This window comes from Acartia tonsa, chromosome 4 (genome assembly GCF_053477335.1).
Source record: "Acartia tonsa isolate MP-2025a chromosome 4, ASM5347733v1, whole genome shotgun sequence".
NCBI lineage: Eukaryota > Metazoa > Arthropoda > Copepoda > Calanoida > Acartiidae > Acartia > Acartia tonsa.
Window position 1 is genome coordinate 25,313,904 of NC_137263.1, and position 12,846 is coordinate 25,326,749.

At 33.7% G+C, this 12,846-nt stretch overlaps 1 protein-coding gene across 1 annotated transcript in view; it reads left to right on the top strand.

Annotated features, from left to right (window-relative positions):
• Positions 1–12,311, top strand: part of LOC145316553 (neural cell adhesion molecule 2-like) — a 28,171-nt gene extending 15,860 nt beyond the window's left edge. Inside the window, exons 8-21 of the mRNA XM_080157127.1 lie at positions 930–1,038; positions 1,563–1,660; positions 2,126–2,260; positions 3,606–3,767; positions 4,225–4,355; positions 5,870–5,944; positions 6,167–6,251; positions 6,500–6,663; positions 7,290–7,419; positions 7,793–7,905; positions 8,238–8,363; positions 8,758–9,118; positions 11,336–11,523; positions 11,802–12,311. Coding sequence (XP_080013253.1) covers positions 930–1,038; positions 1,563–1,660; positions 2,126–2,260; positions 3,606–3,767; positions 4,225–4,355; positions 5,870–5,944; positions 6,167–6,251; positions 6,500–6,663; positions 7,290–7,419; positions 7,793–7,905; positions 8,238–8,363; positions 8,758–9,118; positions 11,336–11,523; positions 11,802–12,059 — 2,135 coding nt within the window. The 3' untranslated portion in view covers positions 12,060–12,311. The remainder of the gene's footprint in view (positions 1–929; positions 1,039–1,562; positions 1,661–2,125; positions 2,261–3,605; positions 3,768–4,224; positions 4,356–5,869; positions 5,945–6,166; positions 6,252–6,499; positions 6,664–7,289; positions 7,420–7,792; positions 7,906–8,237; positions 8,364–8,757; positions 9,119–11,335; positions 11,524–11,801) is intronic.
• Positions 12,312–12,846: the final 535 nt, after the last annotated feature.

Genomic DNA, 12,846 nt, shown 5'->3' on the forward strand with positions numbered 1-12,846 from the left:
AGATATTGTCAATAAGGCACAGCAGCCGCATATTTTAAAGCATAATTTCATGCAAAATAATATAATACTTTGTCTGTAGCTACTGCGAATACTACTTTCAGGCGTAGTGGACACAGTTTTAATTTGTCGGCTACGGTTACCGTTTATTTTTTAAATGGCAGATTTACTTTCAGCTTTAGCGGCTAAATTGCTGCCTCCAAACCCTGATTTGCACAGATAGTGTGCATTTTAGTCAATAGTTTAAAAGAAATCCCTACACTTGGTAATCCATTATCAACACGTGAAATAGTTTACATACCTTTTAAATAAGTTGGAACAGAAACTTGCCATAATTCAGCACAAAACCAGGTTTGGTTTGATGTTGAACCACATAATATTATACTCAGAATTGAAATTCTATCCGAAGTTGGCCCATAAAACTAATGTAAACCCATCCAGGCAACATTTTATAACTTTTATTCCAGATGAAACATATGTTTGCATGTGCATTACATACCACGGATACAGGGATAGCAAAATAAATCTTTAAAACTTAAATTGATCAAAACTCCCTGAATATTAACACCTATAAATATGTATTATGTATACAATTTTAAATATTAACTACTTAATGGCATTTTAGATTTGCATAAATAAAACATTTTATTTTTGCCTAATTCGGGCGGGCTTCTCCTTCCATTTCAAGTGATCATCTTGAGAACCCAAATGCATCATCCGCTTGTAATCAGATTAAGTAACATCCAACAGACAACCAACTCTTTGATTGAATGACCTTTGTCTGAGAAGTCCTAACTGTGCTTGGTAATGAGTTGCACCGGTTTTTGGGCCAAGGCATTCTAATAAAGTGGTTTAAGAATTTATTTCTTGAATTAAAATGTATATAATCAAGTTATAGAGTAATGAAATAGGACAGTATTTTTTTTATCTAGGATTTCCACCACCTGAAGTGTTATGGCTCTACAAGGGTGAGGTGATAGATTCATCCTATAAAGTATCACCTGATCAACTACAGGTCTCTAATCAGCTCATCATACACAGGTAGGCTTATTTATAAATAAGCTGATCAGCCAAATTTTAAGCCATCCGCTTATATTCACAGTTCAAGTCTATTTCAGCATTAGCGTAAAGAATAACGTGCCTGCCTGTTGTTGGGGTGGTGTCAGGTTCGAGTCTGGTACGCTCCGCGTCATACTAAAGACATTAGAAATTAAATCTAATGCTGCTATGTCAGGCACGTGACACTTACAGTGTGAGTAGGGAGAATGCCTTGGCTCATAAATAGGCGCAACTCATTACCATAGGACTTCTAGACAAGTAAGCTTATAAAATACTGTTAGCTGATCAGCTAGATGCGTAAATTTACAGACGAGCTTGTTTTAAAACTCATAGAAACAACTGATCTCAAAGCCAAATCTGATATTCTATAGACTGACGCGACGGTTGACCAACTAAACACGTAGACCTGACCTGCACAGTTACCAACTCTTATTTGTTACAGACTGACACGTGACTATCTGCACACAGAGCTGACATGCACAGTTACCAACTCTTATTTATTACAGACTGACACGTGACTATCTGCACACAGAGCTGACCTGCACAGTTGCCAACTCAAATCTTACAAGACCAAGTCTTCATGCTCTTCAGATTGATATGAAGTGTGAGTATAATTATAAATTTATAAAAAAAATTTTTTTAGACAATAAATCATTATAATTAATTACAATGATGAGATTATTATATTTAAGAAAGATTTATATTGGTTTTGGTCCGATAAATTTCTATTTTTGGTAGAGATGTGTCAACTTCTAGCATTTCATTAATGGTCGGATATATTTCTTCCCTATTTTGTCTTTACCTTTATTCTCTATCTTTATACCTTATAAACTGTTGTTGCGTTTTTTTTGATGCTGTGAGAATTGGTGCAAAAAATATGACGTAACAAAAAAAATTAGCCAATGAGAGGCCGTTATTGACCAATGGCGGCAATGGTAGTGGCCGCCATTGGTCAATAACGGCCTCTCATTGGCTAATTTTTTTTGTTACGTCATATTTTTTGCACCAATTCTCACAGCATCGTTTTTTTTTATTTTGATGCAACCACTATCAAATAATATTGATTTAGACTCTCCTACCCGCGTATGGTTGGAGACACCAGACTGGAGAATGTTGGAGGGACGAGAGTACAGGATTGTGTGTAGCAGCTCTGGGAGTAGACCTCCTCCAATACTAACTTGGTTTATCGATTCTGTCAGAATAAGTAAGTTTTTTTTTAAATTTAGGAATAAATGTTTGAATCGTACTACTGCAAAGATCTAAAGCTAGTTTGTGTTTATTTTTGTGTTGAAAGGTGGAGAGAGGGGGTAAATAATAGCTTAAAACTACCCCAGGACCAATTATGAAATATGCTAATAAAACGTCGGGACCTGTGTGAAGCTTGATTAATATAAAGAATTTAATCGGTGCAGTTGTTGCAGAGATCTTATCGGACAAACAAAAAAAAACTTTTTTTATATAGAATAGGACAGAATTTATAGAAACAAAAGTAGATGTTATATTATCTTTATTTGAAAAATCAGAAGATATAATTTGGCCTTGAAATTCTTTTTAAAGAATTTTTATCAAATTCAATTCCCAATCAATAGGTTTATTACTAAGCTCCGCTTGTGACCCTAAGTATCAACCTTGTTTTATTTGACACTCGACCATCATTACTTTCTTTGCAAAAGATTAGTATTTGATTTATGTAATTTACCAGCATCAGAAAAAGAAGGTTGTTAGGTCAATTTTTGCACAAAATATCTAAATTTTGGTACATAAAATGCTGTAAAAAGTGATATTATTGCAACTAAAGTTACATGAAAATATAAATATTACGTTAGACCTGTTTATTATTTTATTTTTTACACGACTTTGAAAGGCACATTTTGTTTATCATTCATGTGCTATCAAAACTTTTAAGAAGAAATCTCCCCCCTCAAACAAAAAAGCCGTAGATCTTAATTGAAAGCTGAAAAATCTTGATATCCAAAAATTTGTTTTATACCGTAGTTTCACATCTAAAAAAATTCCCTTTATTTGCAGAAATATTTGGCTATTCAAAATTGAAAAAAATAAGACATCAAAATTGAAGGGGTAAAATTATTGAATATAATTGTCTTCTTAGTATAATAAATATTTTTTTTAAAATACTGAACCGTTCTAATTTAGTATATAAAAAGGTATATATAAAAAAACTGTATTCTAAATGTAGGATGGGAATGCAAATTTATAAAATGTAATTTAAAAATACTATTCATTGCTATTGAGGTGTAATAGTATGTGCATTCAGTTAACTGTGGCGACATTTAAACAAAAAAATATAATCTTGCTTACATAAAATTTGCTGCTTACCGACAAAAAATTAGAATCCCATCAGTCTCAAGTTAAATCTCAATTTATGTGATTTAACTTGATTGCATCTAGCTAATTACACCTAGCTGTTACAGGAATCAGCATGCGAATCTTACATGCCAAGATCAACGATAAGAGCTAACTTTTTTCAGACGGACGGACCTACCCTAAATGTATAAAAGATTCGCTTTTGAAAATACTTTTTTTTGTAGGAGGTGGTAAAGAGAGTTATTCTGATGATGGTAACATAACAATGAGTGAGCTTGTATTTGAGCCCAGGATAGTTAACAATGGTAAACTTCTGGAGTGCAGGGCCAGTAATCCATCTGTACAGCACACACCTCTAGTCGCTGATACTAAGTTGAATATCCAATGTAAGTAGGTTGAATTTAATGTGTCGACAAAAATCTGAATTTTTTGTTTTTATTTGTACTCTGTAATTGTTTGTTTCATAAAATAATAAATAATGCCTAATTCTATGGATATATGTACTTGAAAAGCCCTTACCCTGCAGGGCTAGCCTTGCCCAATTTCACCAAAATCAAACTATTATAAACCAAACAAGATCGTAAACTTTTTTACTTTTTATTCAGGGGGGGGGAATTTACTTCTTTGCCAATCGTTGTAACTACTGCAAGAGGATATAAAGGCTAAAAGCTTTTTGCTTGATTGTCGCAAATAAAGTAAACTAATAAGAATTTTGAAAGCTAAATACATTTTTTTCAAAAATTACATTTTTATGTTAGAGGTTATTTTTCAGCATACGTAATTTTAATCTAATATATCCATATTTGATTGTCCTTATAAAGCACAAAAATATTTAAATTTTAGATCCTCCCCATGTTGAGTTGCGACTTGGCAGATCCATATCATCAAGTTCTATCTACGAGGGTGGAGATGTTTATTTTGACTGTATTGTTAACTCGAACCCGCCACCCACAAGTATCCAGTGGTTTCTTCAGGTTAGTTGTTAGTAGCGCAGCTACTTTACATTTTGTTTATACTAACAGAAGGGGTAATTTTGACTATCATAATTTTGGGTTAACATCAATTTATTGTCCATTGTATTATCTCTTAAAATCGCTGGTAAAAACCTGAAGCGTCAACAAATTACTAAATGTAATAATTGTGTTTTCTTTCTCCTAAAACAAGGGAGTTAAAGATATCTAGGAACATAAGATCAGAGAAAAGGACTAAAATGCACCAGGTTGTGAGGTAAAATAGCTTTTATCTAGAAGCTATGCTATAATATCAATAGAGACAGACATGAAGCATGAATGATTTCCAATAAATTGTTTATACATTTTTTCAAGGTTTGGAAAATTTTCCTTAATTTTGTTGTTGAAGCGTTTTATAAAGATTCATAACTGCAGATATTACCTGTTCGAGGCTAAAATGGAATATTCAGTTGGGATTATGAAATAACTATGGTGAAGCTAAGCAGTGAACTACTTTTCTATTTATTCGACTTGATTTGAAAAAGTTTGATTCACAAAATTTTTATGAATGAAAAAAGTTTATTTGTATTTCATATATAAGGAGAGAAATGCCTTTTTAAGTTTATGAAATAAATCTAATTTTGAAAGTAAGAAAATAATATTCTTCTTTTTTAAAATGATAATGGATTTTTGTTTAGGTTTTTATTTAAATTAAGCTTCAACAGTTTGATCTTGAGCATAGTATAAGTGGCTGCTAATGTTAACTATATTCCACTCAAGGCCCCCGCTGATATTTGAATTTAATTTCAATTAATGTCTGATCATCCGTGCTAAATTGATTTAGCAAATGTTCAAACAGAATCTTTTACTTGAAAACTTTAACAAATTGGACAGAGAAAGTTTGAAATAAGTCTTCATCTGTATTTGGAGGGATGGGTGCGGGTTTGTGTGATGGGGGGGGGGGCGGGGGGTAGTAAAGGGTTGTTAGATTAGTTAGGCCTAGTCCTTATTCGATCCAAGCATTTTTAGATTTGGTTTAAATTAATATACTAAAATAAAATTAGCTTTTAGAAATTAGTCAAAGCTATTCTCTTCATTTAGGGATATTAATTATTCCTGGATATTAATACTTATTAATTAAGATTTGGTACAGTATTATTTTACGAAGCATCTCTATAATCAAGTCATAAATTATATATGCCTTTATTAATCAACCTGTAGTGGGACAAAGTGTCTCAAAAATCAGCCATGTGACGTCATAAAAATGCAGGATTATCCATATCTTTTTAGGGGTTTTCTTTCTAACTTCTCCTCACATCTCCCTCATAGTTGATTTTTGAGACACTTTGTCCCGCTACAAATCCTGTATTCAAATAATTTTAGGATAGATTTAAAGAAATTTTTGTTCAAAAAACTGTGAACTATTAGATTCACTGTCACTTTATAATTGTAAGTCTGATTGTCTGATTTTTCATCTCCGATTTTATGGATGTGTCATCCTTGTTTTGTTGTGTTCTAAAACAATTAAATATTTTCAGGGCAATCAAATAGAACAGAATATGGAAATGGGAATAATCTTCACAAATCAGAGCTTAGTTCTACAGCATATTCAAAGGAATTTATTCATATGAAATATGAAAACTATTTGTTAATCAAAGATGTATAAGTTAGTCCCTTGAACCGTTATGGTCCTCTTTTACAGGGTAGCTGCTCATATTTCCTGGGAAGGTTTATAGCTATTTGGTGGGAGGGTACCATCACCCTCTCAAGAGAAAAGGCTTCTAGGGGCGTATTCACTAGTTGTTCTGAAAGTGTTATGAAATGATTTGTTGAGCAGAAACCAGAGTGGGGAATATCTTTGTGAGGCTTCAAATCCTGTTGGCAAGGGGAGGAGTCAAACCGTTACTCTTGACGTACAATGTAAGTAAATTTTTTCATGTCTTTTTTAGGATAGCAACACGATGTATGTCTGTATATCTAATTAGTAAGATCTCGTAACCAGCTCATTGATAGCTTAGTAACATTCTCCTCCAAAATTTAAATCCTTGGTAAAATAAAATACGTTTGCCCAAAAAACTTTAAAATCATATTCTAAACTGTAGAGAAAGATCAAGTCATCAAATAGTTTTTTAAAGCAAAATGTAATACAAGATATTTTTCTTCTTCAGATGCTCCAGTATGTCGAAGTAAGCAGCCAGGTATATACGGAGTGTCGAAAAGAGAGCTGGTGAATGTATACTGTTCAGTGGAGGCTAATCCTCCAGAGGTTTCCTTCAAGTGGACATTTAACAACTCTGCTGAGATGATTAAGGTTCCTATGGGCCGTACACAGGTAACACAATAATATTTTTTTCTCGTATTCATTTAAATCCGGTGGATAGGAACCGGTTCTCATGAATACGAAAAAACTATGTCTAGCATCGTATTATATCCAGTTTTCTACGAATATAGAAATGTACAATCATAAGATTAAAACTAGTTTATTTTAGCCGGTGCCTTCAGCACCACGGGGCTAAAAAAACTAGTTTTAATCTTATAATTGTACATTATATATCCGCGGAAAGCCGTTTATAATACGATACGAGAAATAACTATTATTACACGACTAGTACAGTGTAGCTTCACCTCTAGTCTCTAGTTATAGGTTTATAAGGCAGTCAACTTTTCCTTTGCTAAATAACACAAAACCACCCTAAGGGAATAGGTTCTAATTTTTCTGCAAATTGTGGATTGTTTTTTACGGCCATTTTACCTAAGAATCAGCAGACTTTTTTTAGGTAGTATTTTGAATGGGGGTTTGGATAAGCCAGATATAATGTGAGCCAATTTTAAAAACCTATATTATTATATTTTTAAAAGTTATGTCCTGTAATATTTTTCTAGCAATGATAATACTTTCACCAATAATTTGTTTCACATAATAGCTAAAAAATCACCACCTGCCTTCTATACTTTAAGGACCAAAAGTCTGAAAGTGTGCTGAGCTACACTCCCATGACCACCATGGACTTTGGGACAATCATGTGCTCAGCGTCCAACAATGTGGGACAACAGGGAGTTCCCTGCATCTTTCATATCATTATGGCAGGTAACACATTATTTTGATAGTCACCAAAGAGCGAGAAAAATATTGACTGTGACTTCTTTGTTTATTGTAGGATTTTATGAATCTAAATTATCACAAATTGCTTCAATAAAACAATCTATTTAAGGAAAATGTCTTGACATCTATCCATTTTATAATTCTTTGATACTTACTGACTTTAAACATTCCTTAATCTGTATGTTAACAAAATTTCTAGGTTTTCTGTCTTTTGTTAATAAGGCTTTGCATTTTATAAGAGGGCTTTGTAATGTATATTTTCAAAATGTTGAAAAGTGGAATAGACATTAATTTTAATTGCAGGGAATATGCTTTATCATAATGTGATATTAGTGTTGGATAATTAAACATTATTTAGTGAGTCCTGATCCTGTGGAGAATTGTACAGTCATGAACAAGTCTTCTGAAAGCTTTCATCTGAGGTGTGCTCCAGGATTTGATGGAGGTCTTAACCAGACATATAATATACAGGTATTGCAGCCTATTTGATGGAGGTCTCAACCAGACATATAATATACAGGTATGGCAGCCTATTTGATGGAGGTCTCAACCAGACTTATAATATACAGGGATGTCAGCCTATTTGATGGAGGTCTCAACCAGACATAAAAAATAAAGGTATGTCAGCTCACATGCAGACAACCAATCTAGTTGTTTCATAGATTTTTATGTTTCAGACAAAAAAAAACAGACATCGTACGTATTTTATATTGAGATAAACAAAAGCTTAATTTCGTCATTAAGATATAAAAAGACTTTAAAACTAATATTCGCATGGATAAATTACCTTTTGAAATTACAAGGTTGAGGACAATCTTAGTGGAGAAAAGCTGTATGGAGCAGAGTCCCTACTACAACCCATTGTCAGAGTTCAAAACCTTCTTCCAGGAGCCCCCTATCTTGTTACCATTGTTTCCACAAATAAAAAGGTAAAAACTACATTTTTATATTTATATACCTATACAGTATACATATTTATGTAGATAAACTTACATTTTAACACAAGTTGAGCTTATTAAAGAGAGAGTAAAATGGAAAATGAGAAAGAGAATGAGTGAGAGAAAGAAATAGAAAGAGAAGTCCCAAATGAATATCTGTCAAAAGAATGTGTTAACTGGGCACCATTGCAAAATTATATTTTCTGCCACGTGTGTGTGTGTGTGTGTATGTATGTGTGTGCTTGTGATTGTGAATGTGTGTGTGTCCAACAATGATGGACATAAGAAAATAAAAGGAAAAGACTTTTTATAAGAATAAGATTTTCCTGATTATAGTTGAAATTTTCATGAGACATTTTATTAAAAAGAAAAATGTTTTTTTTAGGGTTCAAGCGAGCCAAAGAAAATATTAGTAGAAACTTTACAACAGCCGGAGATACAACGAATAGAACGGAAGCGTGACCAATCAGCTGGAACAGCCGGTCAGCTTATGCCTTGGGAGCTTATTGCTGGTGCCGGCATTGGCAGCACATTTAGCATGATCTTAATATTATCAGCGGTCTGTACGTATAGGCGCCGACAGTCAGATGCTCGCAGCCTATTGGCACAGGAGGAAAGTCAGGATACAACTGCTGGCGGCTTTAAGGATTTTAAGCTGGAGTCCTCAAGAGGCCAGAAGTCAGGCGGAGGAGGGGTTGAAGAGTCATCGCCAGATCTTATACCCAGGGGAGAACCTTGTGGTTCAGGTAAGCTTTTATCAACATAAACAACGGAAAGTTAAACACCTGAGGTGGATTCTTTAAAAAAAATTGCCCTACTTGCCGCTTAGTGGGGCAAATTTTTTTTTGAGAATCCACTACTGGGCTATTAGTCGCCTTTGGTTGTATGACATTTAAAACAATTTTGAAATCATTTTTATTGTAATATTTCCAGACATGAAGTGAACTAAGATAATTAATATAGATTGGCTACCTGAATTTATGATTTATATTAATAAGAAAGTATAGGTACGTCATGGGTTTTACTGGACTAAAAATAATAGATATTAATCAGTTCAAACAAAACATTTCTGCTTTTTATTAGATTTATATTTTATATCCCTTAAATAATCTGAAGGTGGGAAATATCATAGATTTTTAAGGAAAAATATTCTATAATAACACGCCTAAACAAAAAATTGCACCTAAATCCCGAAATAAGGATGTGTGACTTGACAGTAATCTTTTTATTCGTCAACAATTCTGGGCAAAAGTTAAAAGTGGATGGTTGGTCCAGGCAAAGTTATCCACATATCAGATGTTGAAAAGTTAGAACCATGCTAAACTTTTTCAATGAGAATAGCTCTTCAATCCTCCCTCTGTTTCACTTATGCTTCCTTTTAAATGATGAGGGGGGGCAGAGAGAAGAAGTGATAGGCTCAATCCGGGGAGGGAAGGGGAGGGGGGAGTTATAGGCCCAGCTAAGAGAATGAGATTTGCATTTACATTACACACAAATATTCATGTTAAATCATGATTGCAGGGACGGAGAAATGAAAGAAATTTTAAAAATGTATTATTCTTGGAAAATATAGATTGATATAATATATCTATACTAGTGGCTTCGGCCCTATTTTTTGTTGTTGGAGGGAGTATTCTAGGGGCGATGCCTCTTAGGAGGGTGGTGGTATCCTACCATAAGATAGTTATAAACTTTCCAGGGACCTATGAGAAGTTACCCTGTTAAGGAGAACCCGATCGGTTCAGTGGTTACCGATACCAAACAAACAAATAAACAGACAGACAGACAGACATCGTTCTTCTTTGTAATATAGATTGGTTTAAAGGTCTAAGTGCAGCATGGGGGGGAAAGTCTGAATTTTAGAACGAACAAATTAATGAACAAAGACCATTACCCCCAACCCCCCTTTTATTTTGAAAAACCAAGAAAACCGTTTTACTTAATGAAAGACTATTTATCTTTCCCCCTGCCCATTAAAAATAAAAGTAAATTTCTATATAAACCCAACAATAAATTTGTTATGCTTCTATTTTCGGTTTAACACATCTTAGAGTTTTTACAAAATTCTTCCCTTCTCTATAATTATTTTCTAATTTTGATACAGATTATCATAAAACTTAGCGGCTGCATCCAGCAGACTCATTACAAACCCCAACAAATATCAAATTTGTTTATCCTGTTATCCCTGTAAACTAAAACATCCATTCATAAACATTCCATGCACAACAATTTCTCACAAAAATATTAAATTTAATTTTACATAAACTATGTGATGTACATATCTCAAATAAGTATAAAATGTATTAACCCTTACAGATCGGGCCAATTCGCACCTTAATAGATCGGCTTGGTAAGCCCCCCCCCCCCATTTTATCTCGGCTTTTAAAACAGCTGTAGAGCGGTCAATTTTGACGCTAAGATTGCCAAATCTGTAAGGGTTAATCAAACTTTCCAAATCATTAATCAGAATCTATTTAAATTAAAACTTATAATTTTTTAGGATTTGGTTGGACCCATCCTTCGCATAATAGCTAAAAACCTGCCCATGAATATATAATGGAAAAGGTTACCGGTCTAATTAAAAGTTATTAAAGAACCCACGTACCTAAATAATGCATACATACAAACATCATATTTACAAACCGATATGATGATAACAAAGAAATTGTTGTCTGATGGGTGTTACTTGGCATAAAATCCTTTATTCTTTATAATTTTTTTATTGTATGGTTTGAGACAGAAAACAAATATTAATTATACCCTGTCTCATGGTTATACCTATCTTTAATAAAAAGATGGAACTTTCACAAAAACTAAAATAGTTTTATTAAATCATAAAATAAAAGGTATTTTAGTTAGACAAGTTCTTTGATTCTTCTGGCAAAACCATTTAAAATGTGTGTTGCCTGCCAGCACTATGTAATAGCCCATAAATAAGGATTAAAAAGGAGACAATTTTGTAGACAACTGGTCACTGGCCGAGGAGAGGACAGGGACAGCCCAGCCCACACCACAGAAGTGTGTAAAAGCCTCAAGATCCCAGCCATCTAGTTTTGACCCCCTGTTGGACATATCGGCCCCTCCTGACAATGTTGCTAAGAATATAAGAAATAATGTGTCTAGAGATCAACAAAGAAGAAGACATACAAATGTAAGTAGTAATTATAAATGTCTATTTGCTACATCTGTGGGAAACATTATTTTCTTGACTGTTATTCAAGTTAGTCTGATTATGGTCCCGTTTTTAGGTTTAAAAATTAAATGAAAAAAATTGTTATATTCATCACACGAAAGGAAATCTTCACATATACAATTTATCTATGTTTTAGAACTTTTTTAATTTTACAAAATATTCTATGAAGACTGCAAATTTTAAAAATTTTATGAATAATTAAAAGGAAAATTTTTTTCTTAATTGAATTTACTCAGGAGGTCGACAGCCGTATGATGTCCATTGACAGAGGCCACATTCCCACAGGATCTTCCAACAGTTTCCAGAGCCAGGACAGGTATAGAACTCTTCCTTCCAGGCACCAGGACAAGTCCAGGTTAATCCTGACGGCCAGCCCGTCTGGGCATGGTATATCAGGTCCCAGTGATACAGATTATGAAAACTGTTTGTTTCTCAGAACTCCCTCTGTTAGAACTTTAGAATTATTGAAGGAGAAAAGAGAAAGTATTGTTTAGGTGATACAGTTCTATAAACATCTATTTAGTTTTATCAGAGCTCGATCTTTAAATCGTTTATAGGTGATTTAAACCGGGGCGATTCATTTGGCGCACCATCAAATTATTAATATCAATCTTTAAATCGAATTTGCATGGGTGATTTGAATCGGGCAGTGGCGCGGGCCCGGCGCGCCAATGCCACTCACCGAGTGGCATTGGCGGTTTAAATCGGGGTGATTTATTTAATAAATAAATATTTTTTTTTAATTACTTTAATATCTTATTGCAAAACTATCGTGAAAACATTTTTATAGTTATTTTTAAAATAAATTATATATTAATGTTTTATATAAAATACTATACTGACACGGTATTTTATACAAAATACCTTACTGACACTGCTTAAGTAATAAAGTTGTACTGGCGCGGATCGATATTTTAGTGAGTGCGCAAGCGATTTAACAACACCGCACCGAAAATCTTTTAAAAATCAGGTGCGCTGTGGCTTACCACCAGCGCGCCTACAGTTCACCTCTGAATCGCCCCGATTCAGCGCGGCATAAAAACGATTTAAAGATCAAGCTCAGGGAGGAAGAGCACACTGGACTTTAAATTACTCTGATACCCAGTGATTTTCAACCACGTTACCTTATTCGCTGAAACTTTGAGTACTTTCATTGTATTCTGATTATTTAGTTCCAAAATGATAGTAACTAAAGTTTGAACCAATAATTTTAATCTGCATAAGGGGTATTTTTATTTATCATCATTAGGTTTATAATTTATCGTCCATTGTCTTTTCCTT